Source organism: Leuresthes tenuis, unplaced genomic scaffold, assembly GCF_036924035.1.
Source record: "Leuresthes tenuis unplaced genomic scaffold, fLeuTen1.0.hap1 SCAF_23, whole genome shotgun sequence".
Classification (NCBI taxonomy): Eukaryota; Metazoa; Chordata; class Actinopteri; order Atheriniformes; family Atherinopsidae; genus Leuresthes; species Leuresthes tenuis.
Window position 1 is genome coordinate 15,646,167 of NW_027325377.1, and position 18,604 is coordinate 15,664,770.

General features: G+C 39.7%; 1 protein-coding gene across 2 annotated transcripts in view; it reads right to left on the reverse strand.

The window, feature by feature from the left end:
• LOC140282713 (ankyrin repeat and BTB/POZ domain-containing protein 3-A) overlaps positions 1–18,604 on the reverse strand; it is a 183,929-nt gene that overhangs the window by 27,624 nt on the left and 137,701 nt on the right. For both annotated transcript variants that reach the window (XM_072377254.1, XM_072377253.1), the window contains exon 3: positions 7,551–7,758. In XM_072377254.1, coding sequence (XP_072233355.1) covers positions 7,551–7,758 — 208 coding nt within the window. The remainder of the gene's footprint in view (positions 1–7,550; positions 7,759–18,604) is intronic.

Here is an 18,604-nt window from a genome sequence, read left to right on the forward strand (position 1 = left end):
TAATCAACAGGTCATTACAAGTATGTATTTTGCCTTTGTGGCACATTCATTTCTAAATAATTAATGACAGAATAAACCTTAAGCTCTCCCACAGAACCATGCCATTTTAGGGTGACACCTGCTACTGCTGGCAAACATTTCCTCGACCATTAAAGAGATTTGCTCCTCCCTTGTGATCACTTCTATCCAGCTTATTCACCAGGAACAGGAAAAGGAGCAAATCCACAGAGAAGTAATCAGGCACGAGCCAGATACAGGTAAACAATGAGGTCGAGGCAGGCAATTATGGAGGAGAAGCAAAGCTACAAAAGACACACAAGGAAAAAGATCAAAATAAGACCAAATGTAAAGGGAGGCAGACGAGTGCAAGGGAGCAGAGAAGAGAGGGAAAGAGAAATGTGATCAAACGAAGTGAAATACTGCATTTCTGCTGTTTTGATTGACTGTTTTAGGTCCAATGTAAATTGTTCCACCTGGACTCAGTCATTAATTCTGACACGGCAATGTGCTCCTTTTCTTTTAGGGATCAAGCAATTGTGATCATGTCGTCCTTCAACTGGGGCACTGGAGGTCATTCAGCTAGATAGACGATCACTATTCCTTGTCTTCAAAAGGCCTCTCACCACCGCAAAACAGAAGGGTAGGGCTGAGTGTTCGGGCCAAGGGGAGCAAGTTGGGCTTGAGAACACACAAGGTACCTTTAAGTGATGACTTCAAGCAAGTTTTAGAAAGAATCTGTCTAATGCAGCAACCAAAAAATAAATATTTCGTTTAAGCAGTGCATCTTGAAAACTAGGAAGCTTTTGATGAAAAGCAATGCAAACAAAATCCAACATGCTAAAACTATGCTCAGATTTACCAACACTAGCATCCACTTTAATTCTATCTTATGTATTCAACACACATAAGGTGCCACGCCAAAATGCCCAAAAAATTACAATTATAAATAGTCCTTCAGGCGATATTAGTATACAAGAATAAGTGGAATGTCTTCCATATGCTTTAAAGATACTGGTAATATAACTGAATATATCCCTTAATACAGATTGTGGCCTTACACCTGAGTTCTAACCACAAACTTTGTAATTAAAGCTCTCCTAAATGATATCTGAAAAGGAAGCTACAAGAAATCAATACTGATAATTTATTGCCTGGACAGCTGAGAGCAGAAAGAGTTCTAGATGCTGCTACCTCTCTAAATGTTGAAATAACCGTCTTTAATCAAAATCACATAGCCTGGCTGACACGTTCATATTTCATCAACCATTCCAAAAGTGTGTTTATTTTCTCTCACATAAGTACATCAACTCGTGCGTCGCTTTATCTTCTTTTCATCTTTTTTCCCCAGCAATGCAACGGCATCTAAATTCACATCGGTCCACCTAACACCTGCATTACATTCAAAGCAAGCTGCTGTACTTTATAAGTCAAGCCAAATATAGTAATTGAGCATTGATAATGATAATGATGGCAGAACACTGAATGAAATTCACTTTTAAAAGAACAGCTTGTTGATATCAGATAAGGAAAGTCTTATGTCCAACAGAAAATACAAAATGAGACTGTCAAGTTATTCATATAAAACCTTGTTTTCCTGTGAGCTCGCTTACATTTTCAAACCGGTTATTTTTTACTTCAAATGTTACAAGATAAATGGCTTTTAATCGGAGGAAGGCTGTTTAAGTGCGACACAATCTTATCTGGGACCAAGGCAATGTCATTAAGCTTGTCATTACATTAAATATCATGAAATATAATGAAAACTTACACACTTAGCCTGAATTAACTGCAGTAGGTGCAAGGAATTCACACCCTAACTAGCCTTAAAACCAATGCGATTCAGAGATTCTGCTGCTGTGGCTTATTCCATTGTCAGGGGGTAGAAGCTTCACATCTCCGAGCAATAAGCAGCGTGCTCCACCACAGCTGACTGCCAGCTGTAACTGCAACAAATTCTGGGAAAAATTAAGTAATTTATGATAAGTGTAAGGAAATCCCTCATAATGTAAGAAATACCCCAAAGTGCAGTGCTGAGGAAGTACTCTTGAACCCAGAGAAGAAACCCAAGAAGGAAAACCCAGAGAGAAAAATTGGTGCTTAAATCTTGACAGCTGTTTCTTAAGAAAGATAATACACTTTGAAGAAATCTGAGATCATTGCTTTATATACAAGAGGACTTCCCTGATAGCAGACCCATTTGGATCTAATCTTGCCTACTTTTGGAATCAATGGCTCAGTTGTGGTACTGGCACATGTTTTGTGGGCCAGACATGACCCAAAGTACAAACTTGGGTTATGACATGTTATCAATGCGCCAGTTGTGGGCCAAAATGTCATAAACTGGCTTTGACATTGGTTACGTCTGGTGTTTCGTGGGCCAGGTGTGGCACAAAAAAATAAATAAATAAAAAAAATCAAAGAAGATGCAGATTTGGGCCATGCCTTGACGATATGTAACAGAGTTTAGGCAACCACACTCATCCTGAGCCAATGCTTTCAGTCAAATGCGGGCCAAAGGTAGGTCTAGGCCATTATTGGGCAAAAAATTCTTTACAATCTGGGTTGATGATTCAAAGGAAATAAACCAGCTACACTATTTATTTAGCCTTGTCAGCATTAAAATTTGAACATTCTGACAAAATGTTTTACAGTAGTTTGAGGCATCCTGCTCATGACACAACAATATGCGAGCTAAAATTTAGCTTGCAAGCTAATTAGCCATTAGACAGATTGTTCGGAAATTGTACAATAATCTGCGATTGAATGCTGGAAACTGCCCAATCAAGGGGAAATGGAGAGAATAAACTGCAGGTGCAAACAAAGCTGGCTAACATGTTAGCCGTGAATGTGCCGGTCACAATACATCACTAACTAGGCCAGCGGGAACAGTGGTCACAATAGACGACTGATAGAACTAGAGGAACTTAGAGCTGCCCTTTAAGCCTGTCTGTTTCCATAGTGATGTTGGTTACACTGGACTCATAATCATGAGATCATTTTGCAGCAGATTTCGATTGCGTCCTTCTACATAAAGCAGGGCGATAAAATAAAAAAAACCCTGTTTTTTTCTCCTTTTTTCCCCCCACAGATACTAAGATGAATTTCTTCCTCCATTTCTGCTCACCCCTCATGATTACACCTTTATGAACTATTCAGGACACTGCAACAAATCATTAATTATAACAGAGTTAAGAGTAATTCTGACTCACCAGACGTCAGTTTCTATGATAATAAAACAGACTATTTTCCTTCCAGGCTTTTAAAACCTTGAAGTAGTCTCAAATGAACATGATAAAAACTTAAAATATCAAATCAAATTAAATGGCTTGAGTTCATGTTCTAGTCAGTTAAATTTTATTATGAATCCATTAGTAAAGGTCCCTTTAGAGCTTTTCCCCATTATGATCTTCTGGCAAAGATAATGTGGCCATGTATGAAAATATTTCAAACACACAAGCATCCCCAACTGAGACAAACCATCTGGGACTGTTTTGTTTACCATTCATGCAGCTGCCTGCTCCCTCTGTAAATTTGCTGTATGCAAATGTTTAATTAAGGCAACAGCTTTTAGATATTGACACACAGTGTTTGACTAGTCTACATTTTGTCCGCATCTGTTTCCGCAAACAAAGCTATCCTTGTCTTTACACCAACAGTCTGGAGGGAGTTTGAACTTTGGCGAGAGCCTTAGAGAGGCGAGGTCTTCCCCTCTGTTTAGCAGCTGGCTGAGCACTCTGACACTTCAGGCCTCCTCCCTTTTCACTGAGCTGGAGCGTTAACTGATGTCTGCTTCCCAAAAGACAAATTTAGCGTTCAAGGTTTTAAAAAGAAGGAGGCCCAGTCTGGAATGAAAACACTGAGGGTAATGTTATCCATCGATACATACTGCAGGCCTGCAGCAAAAGCCATTTTATTTATTCAATCTCCTCTCGATTCTTCATCTTTTTTTTTTTGGCAATGTCAAAAAATTCCATTCCTATTAAAGCTATCCAACATCATTTAGATGTCAAAAGTAAGACTTAAAAAGTCATTGCAGCACTAAACTGTGTTTCTCCTCACAAAGACTTGTCTAAAGTTTGACAAAACAACCCAAAAAGACCAGTTTACACCATTTAATCATATTCTGTCTCCCTCTCATCCTGCAGTGTTATATGGGTCTTTCAGCAGAATGCTAAATAGAGTTTTCCTTCCAGGGACCTGAGAGCCTGCTGACATGTCACTCCGCCTGACACTCCTTGCGCTCCCCAGGGTCGTCAGGATGGAGCTTTATCTTTGTAGAGAGGAGAAAAGATGTTGGGATTTCTGTCCATCTGTCCATTCAAGCGAAGTTCCCCTGGCTACCATCAATCTGCTCGACGCCAAGGGAAGTGTCAGCACTGACCGGCCCACACAGCTTCTTGCGAGATCGCTTATGGGGCGAAAACCTTTAGCAACAATGCAGGAATATATTTGCTAACTGGCGTGCCACTTACTGACAGTGGCAATATAGCTGGAAGAATATAAGTAGCAACATATCAACAGGGAAAGCATGTGAGGTTTGTGTTGGCTGAATGTAGTGATCTAACTCTCGCGGTGCCAGAAGTCCTCCTTCAGCTCGATTCAAACCTCGATCAGCCGAGGCAAAAGGCTGAATATCAGAGTGTGCAAGCTATTCAAGTGACTAAAGATGACTGAAGAGACCCTTCCTATTACAACACAACACTAAGTCTGCATTTCAAAAGCAAAGTGGCCAACAAAGCCTGCTCCACTCAAAAGTTCAGAGAATTAGGCTTTATTTAGTTGACTTTCACTACTTTATCAAACATTTCTTCAACGAACCAATCATAATTAAACCTTTACAGCAATTTGAAGGTAACTTTTTAAGTGATAAACATATTATTGACTTGACTAAACTTTGTTTTTTCTTTTTTTACAGTGGCACATAGCATTGGAAGTAAGAACTGGGAATGATGTAACACCCAAGTTAACCGTGCTCCAGCTCCAAGTCTGAAAACCAGTGCTCATTATTATTAGCATTATAAGCTAATAACAATGCATTACACTGCATCTTGTGGATACAAACACTGTAGCAATGGGCTCACTGATTTCTTTTTAACAGTATTGTGTATGTGACTTTTCTATTGACACACAAGCTGACACAAATCTGTCCTTTGTTGTGATGAGTGCAGAGCTGAAAGGCAAAGCTGTCTATTTACCAATCAGTCTACGTTCCAAATATAGTCACGAGCTATGAGAAGAGATAAAAAAAAAATGAGATTGCAAAAACAAGGCATTGAATTAGCTTCCTCTGAATGACTTGACTATTGACATATATGGGACAGCTATTGCCGTAATCTTTGATTTTGAGATTGGGTCAGAAATCAGACTTTGGGGAGCGTTCCAATCAAACTTTTCTCATTTTTAACCATCGTTCCTCGAAAAGGCTTCCTGTTCTGTGAGATCCTTGGGTATTTCATGTTATGTTTATATTAGAGGAATGTCGAATGCGAAACCCACAGATTGCCCTTTTTTTTTTTTTTTTTTTTTTTAAAAGGTAATCCACTCTGGATATGAAGGTTCTTTGGATCATTATTTTATAGCGGAAGAATCCTCTTTTCATTTTCAGCTTTTTTAAAAAAAAGATTCTGTGTGATGTTTGCTTCAAGCAGTTGTTGCTTTCCAATTTAATCCATTGTTTTGTCTGTATGCCCAGAGCATGATCAATCCACCCCTGTGCTCAACAACTGGAAAGGTTTGTCATTTGATAATATTATGTATCCTTTTTTTTAAGCAAATCTTTGCTTAAAAAATGTTTAATTGTACTTAATCAGTCCACAATATTTGTTTATAACATCAACCTTGTATAGATATTTACCTCCAAATTTGAGATAAGTATGCAGGAAAGGTTTATTTCTTGGTGACTCTTCCATGAGGATCACATCTGCAAAAGTGTCACTCACAGTGGAAATGGGCACCACCACTCTGGAGTCTCCTAAATGTTTCTGACAATCTTTTACAATCAAGCACTATTTTAATTAGCCTTTAGAGCAATCCTACGAGCACTTGACCCAAAAATGTTCCTGTGAACTGTCACTTTACAAACTCAGTGAGCAGGGCCCTGAAAACACATTGCTATCCTCTAATAGCCTTCTCCTGCTTTGCGGGTATCATTTATTTGAATTTTCAGAGTGCTTGGCAGTTGGTTGGAGGAGCTCATGGCTGTTGATTGTTAGGACAAAGTTGGAATAGTTAAACCATCAAGATTTGAATTGTTTTTAATCATCTGATAACATATTGCATATTCCCACAGATCATTATTGCATCATTTCAATAATGATATGCCAGCAGCTGTGCCTGACTTTGATGCTGGTTTTTACAGAATGTATGTTTTTTTTCTGTTTTTTTTTTCATGGTCCTAGAATGCATTGTGTTCAGACTCCTAATCAAATTTAGATATAAGTGTCCTGGACCACCTCTTAATGTGGCCTGAGCAACTGGATTTGAATGCATCCTCACTGTCCTGAGTGCATTCACCCCTGTTCTTTGCGCTGTCCACTTGTGATCGGATCACCTGTTAGTACCAGATCTGAGCAGGTCCTCAGAAAAAAATGTAATTCCTCTACAATTGGTGGTGAGGAGAGGCAAAGGAGACAAAACAGTGTGCATTACACTGCTCCACATGAAGCTGACTTAACCAGTAGCTCAATCAGCTGAGAAGAATAGAGAAAAAAGATAATTGACCCCATACAGCTCAACAATAAATATACACACACACACACACACACTATGTGTACCCTAGCTGTGAACCCTGAAAAGTGATCAGTTTAGACTAGTTTAAACTGGACATGCCTTGCTGTACTTGTCAGGGTTTGTGGTGCGAAGGGAGGACCTAGATGCGGAACTTCAAAAAAAACTTATTTATTGACAAAAAAGACACAAGGCAAGAACAAAGGGAGCCGGCTGAGCCGGTTATCAAAAATCTTAACTGTGAAAACAAAACAAGACTGTGGCTACGAATAAATAGACAAGACTATGAGTCAAAAACCTGACCTGACAAGACAGTGGAAAACTTTGAATGACATTTCAATGACATGAGTGAACCTGGAAACTAAGTACTGTGGGGAGGTGATTAGTGATGACGTGCAGCTGTGGAACAGAAACAGGTGACTTGAGTGAAAGTTAACGTGACAGGGGAAAAAACATGACAAGAATGAACCAAGACCTGAAAACAAGACAAAACATAACTGAAAACGTGACAGTACTCTTATGTCATGGAGTAGAAGAGTAGAGGCAAGATCACGCCAGCACAGATACCCAGGAACTAGCTGCATCCAAACAGTACGGTATTAGAATGAGTCAATAATGGGGGTAAGAATAGGCCAGAGTACAAGCCAAGCATAATGGGACTCCCAGCCATACAACGCCATTATTTTCAGAAATGACTATATTGTCATTTGTATAATGACTCCAAATTATTTCTTCAAAAAAGCTTTTGATAAAATGTTGGCAAAGACTTCCATAGACGTATTCTGGCCCAGAAGTGGATATTTTTCAATCTATTAAGGACTCACCTTTCGGTTTGTAAGGTGACTTTGGAGGGCTCAACATTGGGGTTCTCCCATTCCATCTGTGGGCAGTGCATGAAGTAGCACAGCGTGTACAGGGCCTCTGGCTCCCAGTGCACCGTGGTGTTGGTCTTCTGATGGACCGGAGTCCCATTGCTTGGGTTCTTGATGTGCAGCGGCTGGAGGAGATGCATGGCCCGGGACACCAAATCACCTGCAAGATATTTTTTCAAACATGAGAACTGTACATGTATTTTGTGTCAGCATAATGTGATGCAGAAACGTGGAGTGTAAAAATGAGAATGGCACAATGGAATCAATTAAAAGTTACGTAATAACATTGTGCGAAACACTGACGAGAGCTTTTGTCATTAAAAAAAAAGACCTACATATAACCCTTAGAGTGCAAATCCATCCCCTACAACACTCCTGTAATACACGAGCACTCAAAGCACTTCTGTGATGAAGTAAACACGCACTCCCTCATTCACACACCCTCTGAATCACCGTCCATTTAGTTAGTCATACACTACACATATGCCCACACAGTCTTGAGTGGAAAATTGCTGCCTTTAAATGAATCTTACGCACATCATCTCTCTTTTAGATCCCATTTTTCTCTTAATTTTCTAGAGAGTCACAGGGAGTCTACAATATCAGTGTAGGTGACTACATGTGTGCTAAATATCAAATAAATGTGAAAAGACATTACTCTAGGCACATCTATTATGAGTGACCAGTATGAGAGATCAAATGGTGAAACAGGCTGTTCATCAACATAAATTTTGGTGAGCAATAATATGTTTCCAAAGAAATATCAGGCAACACGAGTCAAGTCTTTCAATTACTTCAACTGGAAGTAGTGGGGAAAGTGAGCCTAACCAAAATTTCACGAACAAGAAAAGAAATCAAAGCGTCAACGGTTCATCTTTTTCCAGAATGCAACGATACAGCTCCATCTTGTTGTATTGTCTCTGGCATACGCAGCTAGGAGGCACAACACCAGATGTGTTTATAAGCTGAAAATGCACGCTATAATTAGTGGTTTGCACGGCTAACTTCTGTTTATCTCCAAAGATATCAAGTCAAATCACCCCAAAGATCCTGAGGAGTCTCATAAATATTATAAATGAACATCTGTGCCCACAGAGATAAAAGCTTCTTTTTTGTCCACTTCTATCAGTTTGGTCTAATTCAAGCCCTGCATGCACAGCAGGAGCAGGGCTCAGATGAAAGTCAAAGGAAATGTTTGCAAAATATGAGACAAGCTGTGAATTTCACATTCTGATGATCAATACATCTGTAGTACAGTAGCAGATATTTAGCGGATTTGGACTGCTTCACGGAAGTTCATCAATGAGGTCAGTAGAGCTGCATTGTGACTCCAAGACAGAAAATACTACAGTGTGGGCCAGCAGGTTTGATTTCTCCGAGAAATCCTCATTGAGCTATTATTTACTCAGTTTGCTGGAACGCTGGTCATTACAAGCCCTAAGAGGATTATGGACACTGCAACAAAGCAACAATCTCTTGATGGATATAGGAGTAAGATGCATAAATATGTGTTTAGGCCACAATGTGTTTGAGGATGTAAACAAATTCTTTTTCCGATCCCGTTTGATTGTTAGCTCCAAAAATACTCAGTTTGAAGAAAGTTTGCCTCAATACCTCCCTCCTTTGAAAGAGTGACACACTATGTCTGAGCCTAAGGTTCTCCATCTGTCACACTAAAGCCTCCTGACAGAGTTCACAGGCTGTCAGACGAAAACACAGCACGCTGCTCACAGCACAGTTTGCACTTCGGCTCCAGGGAGTCTCATTGATGATCCAGAAAGAATTCAACACATCAATAAATAATTGAAAACTAGGCAAACATGCTCTGCTTTCATGACTGTGCTCTACTGGTGTGGTGCCTCAAAGCACCTATGGTCAGATTTGATATTTCAGAGCAGGTACTGTCGGGTTCCCTCTGAAGCAGCGTCTTAAAGTGCTGAGTGAAATCCAAAGAAATCACAGCTGGACCTGCTGTCAGAAAGATAACCTTGGCTGGTTGGATGGATACACAAAATGTCAAACTTGGACAAGTGGTGGTTTCTTTTAACCATGACCACAGTAGGAACTTTAACCCATTCAGGTTTAACCTGGCACATCAGATGGGTTGTTCAATAAAACCATCATGGAGGTCCTCTATATAAACAGAAAATGGCAGCTAGCTAAGAAAAATACTGTTTGTCTGTCTGATATCTGTCTATGACTGACATCTACAAACTTTATCAACAAAACACGCAGGACAAAACGAGCAGAGGCAGTCAGTGAATAAGAGCTGCCATTGCTAACTGTCAACCTAAAACCTGGATTAGGATACTGATGTCTTTCCACCATACATATGGTCAAATGCAAGTCCACCGAAAGTCCATTAATTACTATGGGAATCCCTGTAATGCTAATAGGTGTGCAAAACTCTACCTTATGTTTTTCCCTCTTTAGTAGATAGAAAAACTGTGTTGGATTTTAGAGTAAGAAAGTTGGCTAAACAAATTAGCGACAAGACTAACAAGCTAGCTTGACAGTCAAACTGTTTACTATGTTTTGAACATATTCAAGTGAAATCTTCACAGTTGTATTTTAGCAAGCACTGGTACTAGAATCATGGAAAACTGTAGACCAACCACTAAACTTTCCTCTCCCCGACTATAATTTGGTATCATTCTGTTCCGGCAATTCCTTGCATATATTCTAGTAAACCGCATAAGATAATTGTTAAAATGAGCCTTTTTCATTGCTGCAGTGAGGTTTCAGCCGACAACCACTTTTTTGTGTTGGGTAGCATCATGTCACATGACGGTAACTGTGTCCATCATACTGTGAGTATCAAACTGTATCGTCATGGTACAGTTCCCTAAACCCTACCATGTATACCTAACCATGTATGATTAACTCCTAACTGTAACCATTAGCGCGTGAGATACAAGTAGAAAAGGAAAAGGATTTGAACCAAGTATCTCACGCTTGAAGGTCGAGAGTTATACACCACTCACCAAACTCCAAAAGTGCGTTTTTATCTACGTCACGAGTGGAGACTGTCAACATCATGATGTCACTAACATGGATGTCGTCAGGCTGCGACGGGAGTGGAAAAACCATTGGTAGTGGGTAGGGAGCTCAGGGAAAATATAGCTATCCTAATTTTTGAGCATTTTGTGTGTGTGTGTATTTTACAATCTTTCATGAGACTGCGTTGGAAGTTTTTATCCACAAGAAAAGAAACACATTTCCTCATGTCGATAGAGTTCATATATAAGGTTGAGTAACAGACATGTGGTGTGATCAGTCTGAGCATTTGTGTTTTGGCCACAAAATATGGATTCTTTTGTGTGTGATCTCGGGGAATCCTGCAAGGGTTCAATTGCCTTGCAAAAATAATTGTGTTTGTGCCTTTAAAAACAAACCAAATGTAAAAGTTACTATTGATTTTGTTGCTCATTAGGAAACACAGGTAAGTGTTGCTGTTCTGCTAACAGGTGTGTTGTGTCCGGTTATAAACCTAAATAAAACAGCAAGTTAAGTACAAATCTAAATGAAAAATAAAAGTCATTAAAAAACTATTTTGACACTATACCATTTAGCAAACTACATGCAGAATATTCCCTTGTTTCAGCTTCAGAAACGTGTTCATTTATTCATATTTTGAAGCCGAACTTCTGGGCAGACAAGCCACCTGAGCTGAAGATGTTGAAAAATTAAAAAATAACCTCTGAATAATTACACACGAGATAACAAAATTAGGTTTCCTCAGTGTGCCAAACTTTTTTGTGCTGCATGTCGGGTGCTCAGCAGCATTTCACAAAAACCTCAAGCAGGAAAAATAAACAGAGCATAGAAAACTGAACTATCCCAGGTAAGAATGGGCTGCTGCCATTCACTGTGTTTATGCAGTGTTCCGGACCTTAAACGGAGACGTAAGCTATTAATAAACATTAAAGAGACAAACTGAAATATGTGTACACATCAGGAAACATCCTGTACACGAGAAACAACACGAACAACTGACTAACCACTAACCCCAAGAACTGACAGCACTCTTCTTGGGTTTGCAGGGCTTACTGAGCAAAAACAGCACTCACCCAAAACCCAGCATGTCCATAAATAAAACCCGGAATCTATTTTTTTTATACAGCTAACATTAGAGGGAGGCCCAATGCAAACAGTCATACCACAGCTGTCCCTCTGAGGTAAAACCAGCACCGGTGTCAATAAACAAGCTTTCTTTAGCTTCATTAATTGTTCCTGTGACTTTGGTTCCGTCAGCAGGACATTTGCTCTCATCTACTTTGCTGTAATTATCTAAGCAACACTCCTATGGGGTTCATGCTTCATCTCATTTGAATTAATCGTAGGGGACAGCTTACTGTCTTCCTTTCTCCTCGCCAAGTCCTTCCTTCTTGGAAGGACTCATTAAAAAGCCAGAACTTTTTTTCTCTGTTCTCTTTGAAAATATGGTGAAACAGCGGACAGCAGGCCACCAGCCACCAAACATGGAACTGCGTTTCCTTCCTCTCATGGTAAGTGACACCACACAGTTGTTTAGTTTAAATGTTTTTATAAAGATAAAACTACAGCTCGACAGCCTGTGAAATATGACTTTATATGCATTTTATATTCACAATAACAATGCAAACATGCTAACGTTTGGCACGCACGCTGTTTACGAGCTTTTTTAGCGTGGTCGCAAATGCTACAAATAAACAGCCATGGCTGATGCAGAAGTGAAACTCTTGCTTTGAAATTTCTTAGATTCGACTTGTTCCAGATGCTGAAAAGCTTGTTTTTCTCGTGGCCGCTCCTGAGTAGTTTAGCTTCCCTCTCAGAAAACCTTCTAATTCTCCAAATTGAGAGTGTTTTGACTGCTCACTATTCAAAGGTGATACGCAAAGCCCCGCTTCAGAAAAAGAAGAGAAGAAGAAATATGTCTTTCAGGCTCCCTTTGTCAGAAGCCTGCTGAGGGGTGGCGCCCCCTGTTTGGCTTTCATTCATTTACCCCATTAGTCAATGTGAATATCCAGCACTAACAACATAACAACACTGTAGGTTACCTTCAGACCAAAAATACTGGACAATTTAGTGATAACGGAACTAAATGAGAAGCCAGCGGATGACTATAAAACAAAGCAGAAATTATCTAACTTCTACCTTATGGTCTTTGCAAGATGAAAACTTGAGATCATTGAAACATAAATATAGGTGTTAGGAAGCATTATTTTCTGCCTGATTCATGACATAGTTTATTACACAGAAACATCTCGAAAGTCCTCCTTTGAAACTCTTTGAGAAAGGGCGTGAAGTTTCAAAAACTTATCAGGCTACTGGATAAAGCTACCAATGTTGACTGTCTTCACATCTAAAATCCTCCTACAATTGCCACTGCAGACCAGTGACCTAAACATTCATGTTTTGGCCACAAACTGATCAGCTTCGAGGTAAACTTAATTCATCTGGATGACAGATTTTTAGTGGTGATAGTCTGAAAAAACGTTCAAGCTCTGTCCATGAGATACTCAGATATTCCATACGCCTCTATCATTTTGGATCTGTATGTTTTACATTAAGAGGAAAGCACTTCAATGTTTCTACCTTCTAGCTGGATTCTCTTTAGAGTGCAGTTGTCCTTACGAATTCTCCTTTTCATGACCTCATGTGAAAACTGGAGAACGTGGGCTTGCATTTCGTGCCATTCCATTTCTCAGGATAAGTGAACAGTTTGACCTGATGTTTTACTACTTGAGTCAGGGGGGCGCAGTTCATTCTGCAGAGCAACTGAGAGATTATTGAATCCTTTTACTGTGGAACACGACATTATTGTATATTTTCTAGAGGTCCGCAATAACAAGTGCATCAGAATATTACTTCTGCGTTTAACATTTTTTCATAGATTAGAATTCCCACAAATCAAGCCATAAAAATACAACTTTTCCTCCTCTTGGCTCCATAAAAAAAGACAACTTAGACATTATGTTTCTTAGTATAGTATTTATAGCATTTCTATATTGAAAATATAGACTGACGATCTTCCACCTTATAAAAGCTCAGAAAGTGTTGCTTTTTCTCCTAAAGGGCACTCCTACATGCAGAAGCTCAGGAACCAGAACTTTTGAACAGCATCTATAATGGTTGCTTTCTCGACTTGAAGTCAATGTAGTTTTCTGTCAAGGTTGAGATATATTTTTAAACACATTTCACAGCATTTTCAGTAGCTAAAATAAAGCACGGAATAATTATGTTCACATACAAAGGAGCCAAAGGGGATGTCTGTGGTTTAGTCATTTTCACAGTGGTGAGTTTTTCTACTGGAATATATTCTATGAGCACAAAATGCAAAAAGACTCAGTATCAGTACAGGTCCAGTAAAATGATTTATAAAGTACTTGAATGTGGCTACACGTAGGCTATATAAGGCAAACAATAATGGCTATAAATGCGTAGATATATTTTAAACATTGCCTCTTGATGTGTACTGAAAAGGCAGCACCTTCCTTGTTAAAATTAATATTTGTGCAAACTCTCCTGTCTGACACATCAGCAGCGTTTCATGGTCCTTGATTTCCTTCAAGAGAAAAACACTCACATTTCTGTCACAAAGTTTGAATTCTTTGTGAAATCCTGTGCCACACTGAGCAGTAAATGATGCCTTTTTAATTCACCTCCTGTTTTACGTTGGCTAACGATCCTTGTTTGCCTCTTTGTGTAACAAGTCTGTAACAATCCGTGGATGTAGACTGGGAGACGGTAACATCTTTTCTGTGGAGCAGCTTTCTCATGACATGATGGAATGACGTGCAAATGAAGGACGCCGATGTGCTGACAAATTGTTCATCCATCCATTTTCTACACCCTCTTAATCCAGCTCAGGGTCGAGAGGGGGCTGTAGCCCAGCTGTCATTGGGTGAGAGGCGGGGTGCACCCTGGACAGTTCGCCAGTCCATTACAGGGCCACAAGCAACCATCCACGCTTACACTCACTCCCAAGGTCAATTTAGAGTCACCAATTAACCTAACATGCATGTTTTGAATGGTGGAAGCCGTTCATACACCCCACCTCTTCCTGTGAGGCTAACCACCATGCAGCCCCAACAAATTGTAACAAATTTAAATAAAGGAGCCTGAATTGTAAAATTGCAGCCTTTTGCATTATAGACCGATATAGCTATTGCTTATTTGAGTTGTTTTTCACAGCATGGTATGCCTCAGCTTGATTTTCTGCACCATTTTGTTATTCCTCTAAAGCAATACCGCCTCTAGATAGCCGACAGCTAGTAAGTAACTCCATCGTCACACCCTCCAGCCAACAATTGCCAACTTTTTCACCAGTTAAAGCAGGTAAACACCCGTGAAAGTTAAGTCACGGACAGACTAAATATTGTGAGACTCTATTCTTACACGTGCATGAAAAAAGAGGAAGAGTCTTGTGCCAGATCATGAATAAATAGACGTGGTTCTGCGTCAGTGTCATAAAGGGCAGTCAGACTGTGTTGATTTCACACACTTAAGTCTAATTCCACACTTCTGTGCACACAGTGGGTCACATATTCACAGATTGCACTGGCAGTTTTATACAGCGCTGCAAATATAAAGCTGATTCCACCCTTGATGAGGAGGTTACTGTTTGAAGCGTTGAATAGCCATTTTCCTAAGCCTTCCCCTGTGCTGTGAAAATGATTCATGTGAGTTTAATTTGGGTGTTAATTCAATAAAAAAAAAACAGGCTTTCATATACATATTTTTCATTGCTTGGTGCAGAATTAGGAGTATGCAGGAATTATTTATGAGAGATCTGATAGTATTTTTTAGTGAAAATTCTGAAGACTCATCTGTGGCTACACAGCATAAAGGCCCCGCTGGGTGGGAACAAACTCAAATCCATCAGATGCTCGTGGTTTTTAAATGATAATGAGGAAGATGAGCTGGATGGCAAAAGTTTGACATCCTATCATTTTTAAAAGTTTGAAAAACACGTTGGGAACAGCATACTGCAGTGCTGCATCATGTTTTTGCTGCATATGGACATCGTTCTTAAGAGTGCAGTTTGAAAATGAGCCACATGAAACTGGGGTGAATCAAATTTCTACAACTCTATTTTCAAATAGGGTGGGACGCTGTATAAAATGCAAAAGGAAACAGAATGCAGAGCAAATGAGCTAATTTAATTAACTAATTTTCTAATCTCAGTCGAACAAAGAAAATATATAGAATGCTAAAAGTGGGACGTTTCAAAAAGAAACAAAAGTTGAGGGGAACATGGATTTAATTAAGTTAATTGGCAACAAGTCAGTAACATGATCGACTTTCGAAAAGAGCACCTTCGAGAGAAAGAATCTCTTAGAAGAAAAATTAAACTGAGGTTTAGCAATTGGAAGGGGAAAAAATTGAATCTGGAGACATCTCCGTGTGCCAGGGAAACAGATCAGTACCAGAGGCCTGTGATCTTAAGGCCTCCAGGCAGCACTGTATTAAAAGCAGACATGATTCTGTCATAAAAATCACTGCGTGGGCTCAGAAACACTTCCAAAAATCCTTGTCTGTGCTTAACGGAGCTATCCAGCTTAAGTTCTATAATGCCGTCCCCTCTGGGCCAGAGTTCATTTAAAGATGGACTAAGGCAAAGTGGAAAACTGTTCTGTGGTCAGAAGATTTTTTTTGGACACCATGTCCTCCGACCTAAAGAGCAGGGGGACAGTCCAGTTTGTTATCAGCAACCAGTTAAAAAAAGGCTGCATCTCTGGCAATATGGGGGGTGGATTAGTGTCAATGTCTTGCACCTCTGGAAAGGCATCATAAAGGCTGAAAAGTACTTTAGAGAAACATATGCTATCCATCCAGATTATGTTCTTCTTAAGGCAGGACTTGCATCTTTCAGCAAGACAATGCTAAACCACATACTTTATCGATTACAACAGCATTGCTGGACTCGCCTGCCTGCATCTTTCACCAACTTAAAACATTTGATGCATCATGAAACGCCAAAGATGACAACAAAGTCCCAGGACTGCTTAGCCTTTTTTTGCTATATCAGACAAGAATGGGTCAACATTCCTCAGCAGCTGGTATAGCCTCAGTTCCCCGATGTTTACAGACATATACAGACATAAAATAAGTTTTTTACACTCCTAAAAAGCAGTAGCTTTTTTTTAGCTGAAACAGAGCATTAAGAGCTGAGAGACTGAAAGAAAAGCAGTAAAGCTGTGAGCCAGAAATAATTCAATTAAGACGAACTGTATTAAGACGAACTGAACAGACACTTGACCCCGAGGTAATATGAGTCTTTAAATACTCAAACAATCAGCAAACAATATAATTCAAGCAGACAAAGTGGTAAGAGCCAACTTCTTCTTGAATGTGACCCAAGATCATGGTGGCAAGATGACTGTTGTGCTCCCTAAAGGGGGTCTGAGATGGAAGATTTCTTCACTGTCCTCTGACATACTGTCATGGCCTATTGCTCCCCTAAGGCCACACTGAGGACATTTAATCATCACTTGGTAATACGACCGGCTCAGAGCTCCACCTTCGGGGCACATTAGCAATTCCATGGCAATTATAAATCACAGTCAATTACAGGACATGTCATCATCAACATAGAACTAGAAGATACTTTTACCAGCAGTGCCCAGGATGAAATTTATCACCAGTGGACACATTTAATATGGGACATGTGAAGGAAAGTCACAGGTAATCTGTGCTAGAAAAGAAAGGGACCCCTTTAACACATATCAGACAACGAATGCTTTTTACAGATGTTAATGCTGTCAGCAGGGTGGCTATTTCTATTGTAATATTTATGCAGAATCCACAGGAGTTTACCTGTTGAGCCTGTGAATCTTTAAAGGCAAAGGAGGAATAAAAGAAAAGTCCAAATAAACTAAAATATGAAAGGGAGAATGAGTCCCGAGAGGACCACTGATCCTTCTATGGCGTCTTCATGCACATTGAGCTCAGAATAACATGACACATTGCACTGATGGGAAGAAAAAAAATCACAATAAACAAAAAAACAGAAGGGCACTGCAAAGGCAGGGCTGGAAAAAAAGGAGAACAAATAAAGTGGATTGCTGCCATGCAACAGTGATTGATTCATGTTGAAGCACCGGGCATCAGTGCAGCACTTGATATTCTACTGAAAATCACACTGACCACTCCAGCCATCATAAAAATGGGAAAAAAAGTAACAAAGGAGCTTTGTCAAGAAACAACCTCGTCACCAGAGTAACTTACTTTTCTAGAATCCACAGATACAGATAACCCCTGTATTTCTATTCTTTACTCAGGGAAGAGCATCAGAGACCTGATAGAAGAATGGATTTTTCAGTTACATTAAGCAGATGTTCAGAAATGTGGAAAATATAACTTCTAACAGAACTCTAAGATTTTAAGGGATCATTGTCAAGTAGTCACATTTCTAAGCTTGTGAATTCAAATACTCTGGAGGATTTGCCATCAGGTTAGTGGGCAATAATTGAACTAATAATAGTTAGTTAAATGTTGTGTCTCTGCCTGTAGATTGCCTTCCTATATACCTCTGCAACACAGCAGTCTGCCCAGCATAATAAGTATGGAAGGATTCATTAACTCATAGCCTCTGGGCGGAAAGTGATGTCACAGCCACCAAAGACTACAGTCCTGTATATCTAAAGGCAAGCACGTAAAAGGGAACACTTGAAGGCAGCAGCAGTATGGTACCATCTGTTTTACTGCAGCACCCATAACGATGGGACACAGAATATTTGTTCTGAATAACAATCGATTACCTCATGCTCTGTTATCCACAAGTGGATAAGTGAAGAAGAGCTATCAGAGCCAACAAAGGTCAAATGTTCCCCAATCCTCCCTGAAGGAAATATTACCTAAAAGTAAGGATTAAAGCTCCCGTGATGATGTGAAATATTGCAAAACACCTGCTTAGGAAAGCAAATTGCTTTTTCTGGATCAAATCTGAGGGTAGTAATGCTGCAGAGAGCGTCATGATTACTTCTTTCTGGCCATTAAGACATGAACAAAAAGCCCCAGTT